Below are 19242 nucleotides of genomic sequence, written 5' to 3'. Positions count from 1 at the left end.
GTATTTTATTTTTGTTTTTTAACACAAAAAAGTGGTGAGTTTGTTGAACTCCTTGTAATTTTAAACAATAAAACCTAAACGTTTAAAAACTATTACTTTCATATTTATTATCGAATATTTTGAAAATTCAGAAAGGGGTAAAGAACAAACTAAAACTCCCTTTAAGCCTCATCCTCCATTGAAGCATTGGGGATTTTTTGTGGTGGGGAAGGGGTTGTCTTTGTTTTTTTGAAACAGGAACTCATTTTGTCACCTAGGCTGGAGTGCTAGAGTACAGTGGCATGATCATGGCTCATTGCAGCCTCAACCTTCCCAGGGTCAGGTGATCCTCCCATCTCAGCCTCCCAAGTAGCTGGGACTACAGGCATGTGCCACCATGCCAGGTTTTTTGTTTTTTTTTTTTGAAATGAAGTCTCACTCTGTCGCCCAGACTGGAGTGCAGTGGTGCGATCTTGGCTAACTGCAATCTCCACCTCCCAGGTTCAAGCAATTCTGCTGCCTGAGTAGCTGGGATTACAGGCACACGCCCCCATGCCTGGCTAATTTTTGTATTTCTAGTAGAGACGGAGTTTCACCATGTTGGTCAGGCTGGTCTCAAACTCCTGACCTCGTGATCTGTCCGCCTCTGCCTCCCAAAGTGCTGGGATTACAGGCTTGAGTCACCTTGTCCAGCTATTGAACTATTGTTAACAACTTTGCATATATTCTCCTCCCTTTTATGTATATTTTACATACAAATAATTGAATGTTTTATTGGCATTTAAGTTTTCAAAACCTGTCTGTGATTTGCTGTTACTTTGAATAAAAATTTTAAAGTTATTGTCCTAAATTGGAAGGTGATGTATTTTAACATAAAGAATATTAGACTCTGCCAGAATTATTTATTTGAGATTGACTATGAGCTATAAAAGTCTGTTTGTTTCATGTAATTGCCTTTTAGTTTTTTTGCTACCCTCAGCTGTAAAACATCAAACAAAATTAGCAGCTGCAGTCCTGGTTGCACTTTATTAAACATCTAGCCAATTTTTTCACCCCTCTTCCTGGTGAAGTTTATTTAGGTAAAAGGTTGATAACATTCTTTACCGCCAAAGGAAGCAGGTTTTTCTTTCATTTGTGTTAGACAGTTCTACCCTGATAACATTGAAGAAGTTAAACACGAGGACTCATTGCTTCTCACTGGTATCAGTGGGCCTGTCCTTCCGCTGTGCTAGCCAGGTGTATAAAGTATGTAACTTCACATGCAAAATAGAGTAATTGTGTGGTATGTGTATACAGCATGTATATTACTGTAGGTTTGTTGAAATACAAAATAGTTCTGAAATGTTTGCATTTTGAAAAAGACTTGGCCTCCACCAGGCACTAATGCACAATATGCATTGTTTATACATGGGCATATTTATATAAACGGGGTTACAGGTCTGTGTAAACAAGTTACATTTATTACAAGAGCTAATATAAGCTTGGGAATATTTGTGTTAATACTTCAGTTTTTTTCAAGTAAGGTCCCATGTATTTCTTACATAGAAGACTGTTTCCTAAAAGTGGTAAAAAGGAAAACACTCATCTCTAATGTTTTATACTGTGCCAGCTACATCTTTGACAAGATTCTTTTAGTTATTCTACTTATTAAAGATACTTGTAAAGGAATGTGTTCTGCATACTAATTAGCATTAAGCAGTATCTTTGACAGAAGCAAGTCACCAGCTATTCTAAGTAAGAACTGAAGAAATTTTGGATGGCATGGAATATTTCAAATATTTCACCATTCAGCAGTCTAGCTCATGATGATCAAATACGCCAATAAATGCTGCTCGTATTTCTATAAACATGGAATTATGTTGTACACGCATCCATTTTGTGTAGCCTTTCCCACTTTGCCGTTTGCCGGGAACATTTCTTCTTGACAGTAAATAGTCTCCTAAAAAGATGTTTCGTAGTTACACAGTCTGTCTCCTAAAAGCGCAAAGAGCAGTACTTGGTTTCTGGGTGGAAACCCATAGCTGGCATGTTTATGCCACCCCGCAGTTGCTGGTAGTTTCTGAATCTATGGACTTGCTGGCCCTCCAGCGTCTATTGTCAGTTTTCTTAGGGATTATCCCAGGAGGGGTATATGTCCCCTTCCTCACCTCCATCCTGTTCCTGATTAGACCTCTTTCCTCTGGCGTATATTCTCCTTCATCTCACTCACCATTCTCCTCCTTAAATCACTGATTAGTCTCGGCCTTCGTTTCATTTTAGTCACCATTTCTCCCCTAGGAATTGGCTCCGTTTTTTGTGTCCCTTATTTAAGAGCGTCTGGTTGCTTTGCTGACAAACACCTCAGAAAAGGGACAGAAAGTTGGAGCCCTGTATTTTCACAGATAAAGAGTATACGATGAAGATTTTTGACCCCTAGTTCCCTAAAAGTGTCTGTCTTCAGACAGAACTGCCCCCCGGTGCTGTGGGCAGGCCTAGGCCTCTGCTGGCCCTCAGCCTTCTCTGCAATGCAGCCTCTACCTCCCTTCCCAGCCACCCTCCCCTCGCTTGAGCTGCACCTCAGCCAGCCGGGACTGCTCCCTGCCTACTAGACTTGCCTCTTGCCCTTAATCTTGCTTATGCCATTCCTCCTGCCTGGACATTTACCTTCTCTTCCCCATAAAAATCTTGCCCATCTTTCAGTTCCCTGTCTTCATGCTGCATCCTCAAAGAAAGGAGAGATCACATTTTTCAGATCTCCCCAACAAGAGGGACTCTATGTTGCTTTTTTTTTTTTTGAGATAGCCTTGCTCTGTTGCCCAGGCTGGAATGCAGTGGCGCAATCTTGGCTCACTGCAACCTCTGCCTCCTGGGTTCAAGCAATTCTTGTGCCTCAGCCTCCCAGGTAGGTGGGACTACAGGCAGGCACCACCAGGCCTGGCTAATTTTTTGTATTTTAGTAGAGACAGTTTCACCATGTTGCCCAGGCTGGTCTCGAACTCCTGAGCTCAAGCAATCCACCTGTCTCGGCCTCCCAGAGTGCTCTGTGTTGCTTTGAATTGTACTGCTCTTGTTGGACAGATCTAGTATGCCTTAAGTTTTAGCTGTTTTAGTACCTATCTCATTCCCTCTACTATATGGTTAGCTCCTGGAGAACAAGGAATACAGCTCTCATATTTGAATCTGAAAGCACTCAGCACAGTTGCATTCACATGGAAGGTGCTTGGTAAATATTGGCCCATGAGGATTTTTAAACCTCTGATTTGAATCCATTGGTTGTCCTCCAGTTAATGTCTTGTCTTTTTTTTTCTCTGAGATGGAGTCTCGCTCTGTCGCCCAGGCTGATCTCAGCTCACTGCAACCTCTGCCTCCTGGGTTCAAGTGATTCTCCTGCCTCGGCCTCCCGAGTAGCTGGGATTACAAGCGTGCACCACCACGCCCAGCTAACTTTTGTATTTTTAGTAGAAATGGGGTTTTGCCATGTTGGTCAGGCTGGTCTCAAACTCCTAACCTCAAGTGATCTGCCCACCTTGGCCTCCCAAAATGCTAGGATTACAGGTGTGAGCCACCACGCCCGGCTCAGTTAATGTCTCTGAATTGTATTCACTTAGTGCTACCGCAGAATAATTATAGAAATTGCACATGGTTTATAGAAAAGCATGGAATGACCTAACTTGTTTATATTTTTTAAGCAATGTCCAAAGAGAGGCCACTTCCAAGTTGGGGTTCACCCTGAGCTCATGCTTTGCCTAATTTTTTTCCCAGGTCAGTGGCATAAATTACCTAGGAGAGTCTTGAGTTATCTGCCTTAGCTCTGTAGACTCTTCCTCAGCTTTCTTAGTCAGTCTGCATTGATGTTCATGTGTATATGTGTGTCTCTGTGTGTGTGTGTGTGTGTGTGTGTATGTGTGTGTATGAGAACCTTCACTTTTAGAATAATATTACATTCCAAATCAAATTCTGCCTCAAAAGAGCTATTCTTCCACAATTTTCTGCATTTCTGTACAGGTTACAAAATGTCACAATTCAGTAGGGCCAATTATTAGATTTTCATTTAATGGGCAGTTTTAATGTTCTCAGAGAATCTGAATAGTAATAACATTTTAAACCACTGCATTCCATTTAAAGACTCACAACCAGTTCTTCTCTCTTTGAGCACACCTAGTTATATTTTTTGGTATCATTTAAATTCAGGCTCCCAATCTGTAGAAAAAATCAATGAGTTAATGAATAGCTTCATTTTGAAAACTTTTTAAATATTTTATCCTAATTATAAGGCATATCTAGTGACATTAATTTGGCGAAATCCCAAATCATCAGATTGTGCAGAATAGCCCGTATCAAGGAGTAATTTAGAGCATTTTCAGTTTAACAAATATGCTGTTTTTAGGACCAGATCATGGCTTTGCTTACTCTAAGAAAAACTTTCTACTGTTAAGGTTTAGGGGCCATGTCAGTGTAGGTCAAACTTCATGCTTTTTATTCACAGTTGTGTTTGTTTAGCATGTTTTATTTAGCCTATTAAATGAAAAGCATTCCTACTACTAATAATCACACCTGACATTTGTATGGCAAATTCTTATTGGTAAATGATTCCCACATGTGCTGTCCCCGGGCCTGGTGATCTTCAGGCCATACTCCCTGACCATACAGTGAGTCATTGGTAAAGCCAGCCCTCGAATCAGATCTGACCAAGTTCACGACCAGTGACTTCCCACACACGGTTGGTGTTTGTTCATGTAAGTAAACCACCCCAAATCTTGTGGGGAACAAGATGGAGAATACGCCAACAAAGTGATTGCTTTGGAGTCATTTATTTTCTACTATGTGGTCCATAGCTTACCGACTGTGTCCTCTGGGACAACAACAGAAAATGAACCCTCTAACCAGATCGAAGCTACAGTTTGTGAGAAACCCACAAAGCAGCCATCATCTCAGTCTTTCCTAGAGTGTGGTTCCCTCTATGTGGTTTTCTATTTTAATCTTTGTCCCACTTAATCTGTTCTCTGTCCATTCTCCAGCTGAAGACACCTGACACATTCATAGTCTTAGGGAAGTAAAAATCATTTATAAGCAGTGCTTGATGACTCTTCATGGCTGCCCAGTAAAAGGAGCCTCAGCACCCTTGCTACTCCTTCAATATTTGAATGAGTGACCCAATTAGCAATAGAACCTAGTTCTTCTCATTCCCAGTCTGCTTTTCTGTTCATGACCTATATGCTGTTCCATCTTCTTCAGCTATATCCTGACTGGATGTCTTCATTCTTCTCACCCTCCCTCCCAGCCAAAAAGTTGTAGGTGTCACACTCTGCAGGTCTGGCCACAGAGTAACCTAAAATTTACTCTTGCAAATCTCTTTTTATTGGACCAGGACAGAAGGAAGTTGGAGTCCTCACATGTATTTTCAGTAAAAGCTCATGACTATGGAGTTATGAAAAGCGAAAGCTGCCTGGAAATGCTCATCCTCCTAATGATTTGTTTCTCTGCTAGGCCCACAATAACTCTATGTGGTCTAAATGATAATACAGTTAAATGAGATCAACTATTATCACCCAATCAATAACTCTATGTGGTCTAAATGATAATACAGTTAAATGAGATCAACTATTATCACACACGCATACACACACACATTAAATGATATAATTCTAGTTAAACGTTTACTCCAGAGGGGGAAGAAAGGTAAAAGGGTAGAATACATGCAGAGGGGTAGGGGCGTGAAACTAAGAGAGGCCTTTCCCTTCCTAAAGAATCTTTGCTTACATGCGACACATGCCCTGATAAGAAAAACTGCGCATTAGGACAGACTTGCCCACCCTGATTTTCCACTTACACTTCACTTTCCACTGCTGCCTTCTCCAGGCATGTGAACTGATTTACTTCTGTTGCCGATGGAGACTGGTGCAGGTTCAAGGGATGTTGATTCCACAACATCTCATTGTGCTCTATGCAGATTTAATGGCTTTAGACTGTCAGGATGTGCTCCCCCGTTGTTGTCTTTAAATTTGGGGTGGCAGATGTTGAACATCTGTAAAACTGAGTAGAGCAAAAGCTGCTGCAAATGTGGGGAGACCTCAGAATGCTGGGGCCACATTCCACTGATATCCTGTCTCTCCATTCCTGTCGGATCTCCAGTTCCTGATATAGGACCCCTGTCCTAGCTTTAGGGATCCCCTTTCTGTGTTTCCATGGCCATCAAGGCTGCCCAGAATGGTCCCCACTGCCCACTGCATTCTAAACCCCTTAGATCTGAGATGGACCCGTGGTCCATATGAAATACCCCTCCCTCCTTAGTTTCCTTCTCTCTCTGACTACCACGCTGCATGCACCAGCCCAGTGGAGCACTGGTATTCTCTTACAGAACTATTGGTTATTACTTAATCCTCTTAGTAATTTAGAATCCAGGGCTTTCCTTCCCAGTTTCAAAACTGAAGGACCTCACATATGATTTTTTTTTTTTACCATTATTGTCAAGATTACTGTCACCATCTTAATTGCCGTTTATTTTAAGAGTACTTAAATGCTAACTGCTATATAAGCATTATCTTATTTAGTTTCATTTAACTGTCAGAGCAAACCTATAAGGGAGGCATTATTATTTTCTTTACAGATGAGGAAACTGAGACTTAGAAAAGTTCAGTAACTTGCTCAAACTCACACAATTCTCAAGTCTCGGAGCCAGGATTGCAGCAGCTCCAGTCTATCAGCCTTAAGAGCACAGATCTCCTTGTCTGACACCTGATACCAGCTGAGTTCTCATCATGCAGTCAGCCTCCAAGAATATAAGTAATTATACATAGTCAAAGAAAAAAATCTGTTTAAAATCAGGCTATGCCTTTATCAATACATTTCATTTAAATTATCAGTGATGTTTTCTGTTAATAACTTAAGAATCAAATTTTTAAGGAAAATTGTAAGAAGCATATTTACCAGGTCCTCTTACCATAAATGGGGGGAAAATGCTGCTCCGGTCCGAAACAACCCGTGTATTTAAGCCAAGGTTGGTATAGGAAATAAATTTTTTGTGGAACATGGAGATTACTACACTAGACCATAGGCAAGATAGCAAAAGAGGTCTTTGGTGCTCCCCATGTATTTTGGCACCCAGCCTTTTCCTTCCACTCTTCCCCTCTCAACATTTTTGGTTACCTTTTGGCATTCTAGTTCTCCCTACTGTAACCCCATCCAGGCCATTCTCTTTCAGAAATGCATTCCCCATTGAAAACTTAGCCCTTGAGAGACACTACTGCTACTGAGAAACCAATCTGAGGACAGTACATCACACTAAGACTTAATCTTGGGGCACAACTGAGTTTTATAAGGAGAGTGGAAATGGGGACACCTGATATTATTAACTCTCTGGACGCTTTGCCTCTGCTTAAAACAGTCCACTGTTTTCCATGCTCTGTTGGATCTCAGATAAGCCCTTCATCACTCGATGCCTTTCCCCTGCTTTATTTCTTTTTATCGCATATATCAATACCTGGAATCATATTATAAACTTGTTGGCTTATTGTCATCACCCCCTGCAGAATGTAAGCTCCAGGAGAGCAGGAACTTTGCTTTCTTTACTGCTATAAACGCAGCATCTGCAAGAGGAGTTGGTGGGACTTAATAAATATTCATCAAATGAAAGGATCAACCTCTTGTCATGCCTCTTCTGAGCTGGATAGTTTTCCCTTAACTCAGTTGTTTTTTCCCAAAAGAACAAATTTAGGTAGTCATCAGACCTGTGATTTTACTGATATGGTTGTTTGGGATGAGCTGATTTTTTTCTTTAAAGGGCCAATTTAAAGTTGACATGAAGAAAACAGTTAAGTAAACACTAACTCATATGGGTGCCCAGGCACAGGAGGATCAGGAAAATGGTGTCTGGGTGTCTGGAAAACGCTATTCAATCAAAAAACACTAACTGAAAAATCCACCATTATATTAGCAGATAACATTCAAGTAAGTCAAAAATTGGCCTAAATAACTCATCTTGAAATTATTATGAGCCAACCTTTTCAATCTTCCATGATGTGCACCGTGTTCATGGTTCTCTTAGAATTGTCATTGGCGTTGCAGGTTATAAGTTCTGTGGATAAAATTAAAACCAAAACTTACCCATCACATTTGAGCCTAAATATTTCCTCTTTTAAGTTGTACCCATAACTTTGAAATCAGGGTTAAACCACAGGCTTATTTTTTTCTTGTAGTCATTTTTTTTTAATATTTGGGTTCAATCATACCTGGTAATTTGGTATGTAATGGTGGGGTAGGCTTGAGAATATTCAAGAACAAATTGCACCATATTATTCAGTTCTCCCTAATCTTACAAAAAAATGAAAAACCACAAATTACTGAATTTTAATACTTCCTGAATCTTCCAGCAAAAAGGAGGAAGATAGCACCTAAATGAATAAACACTGAAAAAGGGATGGGAGGAGGGAGAGAATCCCAAGTAGTAAACCATATTGGCCTACGAATTATTATGATTGTTTTCAAAATCACAGAGTTTTACGGAAAAAAAAAAATTGTTTTTATGGTGCCAGGTTTGTGGAGTCTTCTTTGTTAAAACCTTAGTAAATGAAGTTATGAAATTGAGACTAGTTTATTCTGGAAGCTTCTTAGTTGGGGGATAAGACAGCTGGATGAACTGGGAGGACAGTAAACGGTGGAGGTAGAAACCTTCTTGTTCATAAAAATACTGTTTTTCATATGTTAAAAAAAAAGACATCTCATGCTTTTCATCAAGAGCTGTAATCAGTGAGCCTGTGTACTTCCTTTTCCCTGCCAGATAGTTGTTCCTGGCTGGAAGACATTTTATGATATTTATTTGATGACACACACCTGCTGGGTGGATGAAAAGCAACTGCTCCTGGGGATGACCTACTTCAAGGGCGCAGTCAGCTTCTGAGGACTTCGACAGGTTATCCTGAAATCATTTGAGTTCATCTTGATATCACCTGTTGAACATATCTAAGACTGGTGTATTCGCAGACTTGTTGTAGGCACAGTTGCTAACCCCAGGGAAGAGATTTCGAAGTCAGTAACTACTTTGTCAGTGTATTGAGACTGGGAAGACACGCTGCTTTACCAAACCTACTCGGAGCATATGGAGTGCTATTCTTGGCACTCGGGATGTGAATCAGCCCAGGGACCTGCCAGCTGGGAGCAGACACTGTAGAAGGGGATCTAGTGGGAACATAAGTAAGTATGGTCCAACACAGAAGGGATGGATCTGAGGAAGAAGGCATGGAGGATGAGGATCCGAGGTGAGGGAAAGGGCCATGGAAAAATTTCTGACGAAGTGTTCTCCTGGGAGTTTCCAGAACAGAGAGAGATTTCCAGTTGAGCTCAGGGAAGAGCAAGGAATATTTGAAATGCATGGAGACACTGTCGCCAATTCATCCTTTGAAGCCAACATGTCTTGGCATGTTCATTTCTATTCTACAAACATTTATGGAACACATGCTGTTGAGACATGGCAGGCCTTAGGTAGTGAAGATAAAATGTAAATAATCCATGTCACTCTCCCAACATATATACTCTAGTAAAACATAACTAAACAAATTTTATTATAAATTTGAGTGTAACATACCCATATGTGTACACAAGGAGTTCTTAGCCAAGTTGGGGTTCCTGGAGCTGGTGATACCTGGCCTGAGCTTTGAAGAATAAGTGTGTGTTAGCCAATGAAGAGAGAACAGGGACATGGAGGCCTTAAAACAATATGTTGTGCCCAGGAGCTACAGATTGAGCATCCCTAATCTGAAAATCCAAAATTCAAAATGCCCCAAAATCCAAGTTTTTGAGCCCCAATATGATGCTCAAAAGGAATACTCACTGGAGCACTTTGGATTTCTGATTTTTGGATTAGATATATTCAACTGGAATGTTATTTTGCATATATTCCCAAATCCAAAAAAAATTAAAAACTCAAACACTTCTGGTCCCAAGCATATCGGATAAGGGATACCCAACCCCTACAAACTGTTCCGTTTTACTTGAGAAAAAAAGACAAGGCGGGAACCAGGGTTTGAGCCAGTGGTACCTTAGAGGGGCTATAGGTTCCCCACTACCCCAAGAGCCCCTTGCCATGAATGCTGCCAGGGCCACCCCAAGCAAACATAGTTGGAGTAAGAGGACTGTGCTTGCTATGTAAACGCAGCTTCGTAACAAGTGCTCTTGTACCTCTGCTGCCCTAAGCTCCTCTGTAAGGAAAATCTAGAGATTCCACCGAAGGGACATTGGCTCAGTGCTGAGGGTTGGAAGCTCTGAGTCATGACTGAATTGGAAGCTTACATGTTGATTTACAAGGCGTCTTTGCCCATTACATTTATTTACATGTCCAGAGGTCATGGCCTGAAAGGCTTGGCTCCAAATATGATATGCCCTTTCTATTGTTTATGCTGTGACTCTCCATTCAGTTCTCGTTTTCTCCTCTCCTGGTTATCTGTTGCTGAGTAGCAAATCACCCCAGAAATGCACTGACTTCAGCAGCAATCTCTCAGGATTTTGGCGGGTTAGGAAAATCAGGGGTCGCTTGGCTGGGTGTTCTGGCTCTGGGTCTCTGGTGAGGTTTCTTCAGAGATCAGAGCTGGAACTATGTAGGGGGGCAGGAGCCTGGAGTGGCTCAGGACTGGCTGAGCACCTCTCTCTTTCTGTCATTAGTCAAAAGGCCCTTCCATGTGGTCTCCCTACATATGCTGGTTTGGGCAATCTTATGGCATGGCAGCCTCAGGCTTGGCAGCCCAGGGCACCTAAGGTGAGAGCTACAAAAGCGAGAGGCAGAAGCTGTGTGGCTTTTTCTAACCCAATCTAAGGAGTCACACAGTGACGTTCTGTGCTGCATTCTACTCAGCACGACAGTCGCAAGGGCCTGCCGAGGTTTAAGTGAATGAGATGGGACACATACCCCACTCTTTGATGCAGGGGTGGCAGGTTGAGGAAGACCAGTGGGGCAAGAAATATTGTTGCAAACAGTTTTGGAAAATACAATCTGTCACATCCCCGAAGAACATTTTCATCCACTCACGTAATCCTTTAAGTTACCTAAAAATTAATTTACTCATTATGGTGTCGCCCACAACCTTCCTTCCTTGCTCCCTTCCCACAGCAAAATCCAAGGCCTCAGTGCACACACACAAACCACAAAACTCCCGTTGTCTGAATGAGAGTCAGTCATTCAAGTGTGTACTGTCCCCATCAGGATGACAACATTTTATAAGGATGTATCCTATTGCCCCATCTTCTAGGAAGCTGCACTTCCATCCATTGTTAAAGCCAAATATTGCTCAGATCTTTCATGGAGAGGCCCCTTTGAATCTAACTCCAGCAAACTAGAGACCCAGGAGTGAATGATTTCAAATCTCTATTTGCTCTGCACCTGGGAGATTAATGGTACTCTCATAACAAGTTTGGTCAATGGCATTTAGTGGAGTACTGAATGTTTCAGGGAGTGAAAAAAGAGAAACTAAAAGAAAGGCCCAGACTTTGGGCTCAAGGAATTTAAAAACTGAAGCATTACCATGTTCGTGGTAAGAAATCCTCTGATTTAAACAATTGATGTAAATTTTACATTTTTTAGTAAGCACTATTTCAAGTATGCTATCTTTAACGAGGACTTTAATTCTTGTTTTTACACATACGTAGAAAACAGAAGTTGAGTTCTTCAAACATTTCTTATCAAAAATATATGATATATAAGCACTAAATTGGAAGATTTTTTTCCCCCTCGGATAATCTAGAAAAGAATGTAGCTCTATTCTGAAATCCCTTTCCGTTCAAGAGTTATCCAAGCAAATAGTGTTGACCAAGGTGTTGAATGCACCAGTAATAATAATGCTACCCTTTCATAAAGCTGAGTAATCAGGAATAATGCTGAAAATAAGAAGACTGTCATTTATTTACTCTGTTTGGCATTGTTAGTACTAATAATGCATTTCAACACAGTAAAATTGCTAGATAATGCTTTTGTGACTTTTATGCAGGTTATTGTTATTTAAATGAACAGTCGACTGCACTGTAATGAAGAAATGCATGCTTTTCCCAACTCAGTTATCAACCAGAATTCTAGGAAAATGAGAATTTGTGTCTGCTTTCATTCACAGAGCAAACTAGAGGTCAGTGTTTTCAATATGAACCTTTTTTTAGCTTTTCAACAGTGAATAATTAGGAGCTGCTGCTTCTGAAATTACCTGTATTCACTGTAGAGAAGGAAAGACTTTTATCTTTCACGATGAAATACATTTTCTCATTCAAACTTTGTCATTCTTTTTTTAAATGGCATTTTACACCACTGAGTCGATCCTCGGTAGTAAAATAAAAGAAATATATTTTGTGAGCTGCAATAGCCTTGTTTATTCCATTTTACTTCCGTAAATTTCATCTCCTCCTTGAAAAATGATCCAAATGCAAAAATGGGTTTAAAGCAGTTGAATGTACAAAGCGATTATCCATATAAAATGCTATTATACAAACATACATGTTCCTTGCACTTTGATTAAATGGAACTGATTCTTGATCCTTATTGATTATGTGCTTATTGTTTTTTAACAGCTTTATTGAGATATAATTTATATGTTATATAATGCACCCATTTAAAGTGTACAATTCAGTAGCTCTTAGTGTATTCACTGCATTGTGCAACCATCACCACAAGCAATTGTAGAACTTTTGTTTTGTTTTGTTTTTTTGAGGCAGAGATTTGCTCTTGTTGCCCAGGCTGGAGTGCAATGGTGCGATCTTGGCTCACTGCAACCTCCGCCTCCCAGGTTCAAGCAATTTTCCTGCCTCGGCTTCCCAAGTAGTTGGGATTACAGGCATGCACCACCACACCCTGCTAATTTTGTATTTTTAGTAGAGACGGGGTTTCTCCATGTTGGTCAGGCTGGTCTCAAACTCCCGACCTCAGGTGATCTGCCCGTCTCAGCCTCCCAAAGTGCTGGGATTACAGGCATGAGCCACCACACCTGGCCCAATTGTAGAACATTTTTATCACCCCAAAAAGAAATCTGGTATCCATTAATAGTCACTCCCCCTTTCCTGCCAGCCCCTGACAACCACTAGTATACTTCCTGTCTCTATAGATTTGCCTATTCTAGATATTTCATATAAATGGAATCATACTATGTGTGGTATTTTGTGTCTATCTTCTTTCACTTAGTGTAATGTTTCAAATCTTCTTCTTGACAAATAATATTTCATTGTATGGATACATAAATTTTATTTGTCCATTTATCAATTGATGAACATTTGGGTTGTTTCTACTTTTTGAATATTATGAACAATGCTGTCATGGACATTTATGTACAAGTTTTTGTGTGAACATACATTTTCATTTCTCCTTGCTGCCTACTTAGGAGTAGAATTGCTGGGTCATGTGGTAACTTGGCATAGCTTTTGAAAAACTGCCAAACTATTTTCTAAAGTGGCTGCACTGTTTCCCAGTCCCACCAGCAATGAATAAGTGTTTCAATTTCTTCACATCTTCACCAGCACTTGCTTTTGTCTGTCTTTTTTATTACAGTTTTTCAAGTGGGAGTGAGGAACTATCTCATGGTGGCTTTGGTTTGCATTTCCCTAATGTCTAGATGTTGAACATTTTTTCATGTGCTTATTGGCCATTTGTATTTCTTCTTTGGAGAAATGCCTGATTCTGTTGAGTTTTTAAAAATTCTTTTGCCTCACCTCAGGCATGTGGTTAGCAGAACCATTAGAAACAAATATATCTTCCTAAGGGAGGGATTTTCAAACAAATTTATAAATTGAAGATGTTCTTTTTACCATGGTAGTATTTTAGATTATGCAATAACTGAATTGTTCTCAGGAAGCAATTTGCTTCTAAAACTTTGTTTTCCATTTGGTTAGCGATACGGCTATTAGTGGTCCCAGAAGCACACCTAGAAAGATCAGCTTGTCTAATTAACTCATTTTACCAATTAGGAAAGCCAGGACCTAAGAGGTGAAATATGTGGGTCACATGGAGAATTAATGATAGAGTTGGAATTGTATCCAGGTGGAGTATCTGAAATTCTGTTTATTTTAGAGAGAATATAGCACTTTGCCACTAGGTTCTCACTGATTAAAAAAACAATTGTGAAAATGTCCTATAATTTACTGAGTGACATTTATTGTTGAGTACTTAACACATATTATTTTCTTTTATCCTCATAGAAGCATATGTAAGATTGATACTTTTATTTTCTCCTTTTATGTGTGGGGAAACTGAGGTTAGCTCACTTTTTCAATGGCACCTACATAGTGAGTGGCAGATTTTCTGATTCCAAATCTGCTGTTCTCTGTTTCTTCTGATCTGTCTGAGGAGTGAAAGACAGCATCAGCACATTGCTTCCTGTGCCATCTTCCAACTTCTCACTGTCACTGAAACAAATAACCGATAGGTGGCATCAAGGAGCACTCACTTGCCATTGCCATAATTAACAGTTATTTAGCAACGCTACTATACCAACTTCAGAAGTAGAATATATGGTTCTGTGGACAGAAGAATTGTTCAAATGTAAGAATATTGTACCTTAAGGCACCACTAGCAGAACAACTTACATTCATAGGGTACTTTTCAGTTACAAAGCATTTGACCTACACTTTTAATTTGATGCTCACAATTTGACAAGCTTTTCATCGTCTTTGTTTTTATTTACTTTTAATACTCATGATGAAACGAAGGCCTGAAGGGCTTTAGTTACTACGGTCCTAAAGTCTGAGGCAGAGCTGCTTTTCAAAACAAGTCTCTTGGCTCCTGTGTAGTCCTGTGTATTCCCTCCAGTGTACCATCCTCTGCCATAATGATGTGCTGTTGGGCACTCATTTGAAAGGAGAGGAGACTTTATACCATTATTTCAGACAACAACAGAGCTATGAACAAGTAGAAGTTATAGGGAGGCTAATTTTGAACCCATATAAAGAAGAATTGATCTGTCCAACAAAGAAATGTGTTGTCTTATGGAGTGTGGCCTCTTGTCATTGAACTGTTCAAGCTAGGGCTGACTGACCATCTGGAAGGATCTTGCAGAAGGCGTTTCTGCATTGGGGGAGGTAGGGAGTGTGTTTGTGGTGCTGAGAGATGTTAGATGGCACCTAAGAGCCCTTTCAACTATGAAATTGTGGATCTTTGTTCTTAGTTAAGAGAGTAAGCTGGTTTAAGGGGTCCTCTGTATCCTTATTGAGGAAAGAGAGTTTAGCTCTGATACACTCTTATCCTGCAATGTTAAGGGTACAGGGTTTTCTCTTTAAAAGAAAGTAACCAAATTTGTCAACCTGGATTACTGGTTTGTAAAAGGTTAGAACAGCTGTTCCCATCTATGTTAACAGATGCTGTACACAACAAGGGATCTATATTCAGATAAGATTTGACTATCGCAAGAACAGAAAACCAAACACCACATGTTCTCACTCATAGGTGGGAATTGAACAATGAGAGCACTTGGACACAGGGTGGGGAACATCACACACTGGGACCTGTCATTGGGTGGGGGGATGGGGGAGGGACAGCATTAGGAGAAATACCTAATGTAAATGACGAGTTAATGGGTGCAGCACACCAACATGGCACATGTATACATATGTAACAAACCTGCACATTGTGCACATGTACCCTAGAACTTAAAGTATAATAATAAAAAAATTTAAAAATTAAGAAAAAAAGATTTGATATGAGCCTGCAGCATGCTGTTGTTCTTTGTGACTATCCAAGAGAAAGAGAAAAGAGGCAGCAATTCCAAATTTGTTTTTTAGTTTTGCAAAGTTCTTCAGAGGCCAGTGGCTCTCAGCCCTTGTCGCTCATGAGAATCACCTGGGGAACTTTTTAAAAATCAGATGCCCAGGCCCCACCGCAGACCAAATGAATCATGTTCTCTAGTTCCCAGATACTGGTGGGTACCCAGTGTCTTAACAGCTGTCTGGGTGATGCTTACATGAAACCAGAGTTAAGAAGAGCTTGTCTAATCAGTCTAGTCTGAGCATGAGTCCAGGCAAAATCTGGACATTTGCTTTTGTAATTCAGCTTCTTGTCTAGCATTCCTATTATCAATTCAAAGCCAGTGCTCTTTAGTACAATAAGGGGCAGTGTCTCACAGTGGTTCACACTGCTGCTCTTGAGCCAGACAGCCTGGCTTTGTCCACTTACTAGCTTTGTGATGTCAGCAAAGTTATTTTAATCACTCTGTGCCTCAAGTTCTTTATTTGTAAATCAAGATAATAATAATAGTTACAAAGTAAAGGCTAAAGTTAATAAAGACCCAAAAGAAAATTAAAACCCTACATATTATGATATTATAATTACCACCATCGTCATCGTCCTCCTCGTCACCATTATTGTTTTCTTGTTAGTAGCAGTGGTGTCCTACTAGGTGTTAGAAGCTAGGAACCTATTGAAAAAGTGCTCTTCCCTGTACAGGACTATACCTGGCCTTACTTGAAAGCTAAGAACTCTTAGCAACATTAGCAACATACTTCCTCAGCTCTAGAACTTCTCGATGAAGTGGAATGTTTTGCATCGGACTTTTTGCAAGAAGCTGAGGCTTGAACCCGGTAACCTGTGGTTCCATCCAGCACTTGAGTCTACATTAAGATCAGGCCACAGCTCTGCAAGGTGGGGGCCCGGACTGAAGGGTCAGGCTGGGTTTCTGTTTCGTAACTGGGAAAGGCATGTACTGCATGCGGCAGGCTGACCTCCTGAATCTTCAGGACAATCTTAGTTTCAGATGGCCCACCCTGCTGATCAAACCTGTGGTTCGGAAAGCATGGTTACTGTTAAACAGGAAGCAAGGGCTCCAAATGCCAGTGTCCTAATTGTTTAAAAAGTAAATATAATTTGAATATGTGGGATAGCCTCAGAGAAAAATCAAAGAACACAATTAAGCATAGTTTCTATTTAGTTTTCAGTTGATGAAGGAATAATTTGAAGTTGCTCTAGTCACTGAGAGTACAGTAGCAATAGTCCTCCATTCTCTGGGATTCAGGGCAAGTGCGGACATTATGTGCATATTACAGGTTTTCTAGCACACAGATTCTATCAAGATAGCCACTAACTGCAATTGTGGAAACTGGTGGAATATTCCTAGCAGGAGCTCAAAGGATTGTAAAGCTGAATAACATCTTTGTCTCAAGAACTTATATGAGAAACTTTTTTCCCTTTTTCTCCTACAAGCATTTAGTGGTTCACCATTGCAGACACTGCATATCTTTGTATCCCACACAGTCCCCATGTTAATAGTTGTTTGCTAGTTGTGGTCATTTAATTGAAAAAAGCTGGCACGGAGATATTACAGGTCCCAATAGGTCATTTCTGTATCAAGTATGGTGTTATTGCCTTTAACCAAGCTCTGTCCAAGGCCAAATTTATTACATGCGTTAATAACATATAAGAGGATAGACAGAAAGCTGAAGAAAAGATGTGTGTGGCCTTTAAATATGCCAATCATCTACAGTTTGGAGGTTTGCTTACCGTGGCATATTGCCAGCTGTGCATTATAGAATTCCAGATGGCATGGTACTGTTGGTACTTGTTTTGGATTTGCCCTGGGAATGAGGTTAAAGAGGACACCAAACTATGGCTGGGATCCTTTTGCTTGCCTCTTCCAGGGTAGATCCTGGAAGGCTCTATCCCCTCCAACCAATCAGAAAGCTGCCCTGACCTCTCTTGGGGATTATGAACTCAGCACAAATTGCTCTTTCCCCGTGAATTCCCATGCACCTAGTAACCCTGCACTAAGAAGGCAGTGAGATTGCATTCCCTCATGTGATCTGTGTTCACCCTCCCTCAGACCCCAGAGCTGGGGCAAGTTTGGACATGAACTCAAAGACTCTATAGATAAGGGTTGTGTTTTCATTAGCTTGCCTGTCTTGCTTGCTTTGTATTCTGTGAGATTTCCTTCCCCAATCTCCCCGTTTTTTGGGAAAAAAAAAAAAAAAAAAAAAAGCCTTTTTACAGAAATTCACACACAGAGACAAAATAGTGTAATGAACCCACATGTTTCTAATACCCACCTTCAACAGCTACCAACATGTCACCCTTCTTGTTTTATCCTTCTCTCCTCTTTTTGTTTTGTTTTGTTAGAGTGTTTTAAAGCAAATCCCAGATGTCTGATTTTACCTGTAAATATTTCAGTATGTATCTCTAGCACATACAGCATAACTTTTAAAAAACGTAATCACTATTTAGAAATGATTGCATAACCTGTCTGGGTTCAGTGTTTCCTAATTGTTTCCAAAGCATTCACAAATAGTTGGACGGTTTAAATCAGGCTGCAAACAAAGTATATGTATTGCATTTGGTTGATCTGTCTTTAAATGTTCTTTAATCTATTACAGATTGTCCTCCTGTTTTTATTACATTTATTTGTTGAAGAAATTGTCCTGTAAAAATTTTTGTCCTATAGATTATCATCCTGTAAATATGTTCATGTTATTTATTTGAACTATGGCATCTCCATGGTGCCATTTAACATGTTTCTCTTTCCTCTGTACTTTCTGTAAATTAATACTTAGATCAAATGACTTAATGAGATGCAAATTCAGCTGTATCACATCAGGAGGCACATAACATCTGTTTGCATTACATTTATTGAGATCCAGATTGATCAGTGGGTTCAGGTGTGGTCAGCCTTTCATCCATTATGAAGTTCTCTATCAACCTGTTAACATAATGGTTTTAGCGACCATTGATGATCATTGCCAACATTCATTAGGGATTACAACGTGATAATGTTCAGTTCTGTCATTCAGTTTGCATTTACTAGCTATTATTCTATCATATAGAAAAACTTACTATCATCAACTATTTGGTTACTCTGAAATACAGTTCATATCAGAAAAGCAGCATAAATGCCTCTGTTTACTAAATAGTTTTCAGATTATTGAATGGCACCAGCAACCTACAAAAGTGATCAATGACACTTGCTTGTTTGTTTTGAGCATCATTATAAACCCTTGGGCTTTTATCTATTTTATAGGTGTCCATCCATTACTCTTTGATCAGTGAGATCCCCTTCAAGTTGCCTCTTTTGCCTTTTAACATGATTCCACTAGTCTTTTCTGTCAGGAAAAGATGCCATAGGCTCCTGGCCCAAACCTGGAAGCAACTACTTTTACAAGGAATCCTGATTCCTTTCCTTAGGAAATAGTATATAAAGACTTCAGTCTAGACACCAAGGGTAGATTCCCCCCTGAAATGGTTACGTTTATGTTGGAGTGGTAACGCAGTCTTCCTTGGTATCCCATCGTTCCTGCTGTCTGTAGGCATCTGGATCCACCTGGATACTCCCTCCCCACACAGTCTTGTAA

At 40.2% G+C, this 19242-nt stretch overlaps 1 protein-coding gene across 21 annotated transcripts in view; it reads left to right on the top strand.

The window, feature by feature from the left end:
• Positions 1 to 19242, top strand: part of VTI1A (vesicle transport through interaction with t-SNAREs 1A) — a 464064-nt gene that overhangs the window by 264021 nt on the left and 180801 nt on the right. For 2 of the 21 annotated variants that reach the window (XM_063617913.1, XM_063617899.1), the window contains one exon: positions 6566 to 7597. The exons of the other annotated variants lie outside the window; for them this stretch is intronic. In XM_063617913.1, the coding sequence (XP_063473983.1) occupies positions 6566 to 6569 (4 nt within the window). In that variant the 3' untranslated portion in view covers positions 6570 to 7597. Of the gene's footprint in view, positions 1 to 6565; positions 7598 to 19242 lie in introns of those variants that run through there. 21 annotated transcript variants of the gene reach the window in all.

The sequence above is a fragment of the Symphalangus syndactylus genome, chromosome 2, assembly GCF_028878055.3.
Source record: "Symphalangus syndactylus isolate Jambi chromosome 2, NHGRI_mSymSyn1-v2.1_pri, whole genome shotgun sequence".
Lineage (NCBI taxonomy): Eukaryota > Metazoa > Chordata > Mammalia > Primates > Hylobatidae > Symphalangus > Symphalangus syndactylus.
The sequence above is the reverse complement of the archived record's forward strand: the minus strand, read 5'-3'. Positions and strand labels throughout refer to the sequence as shown.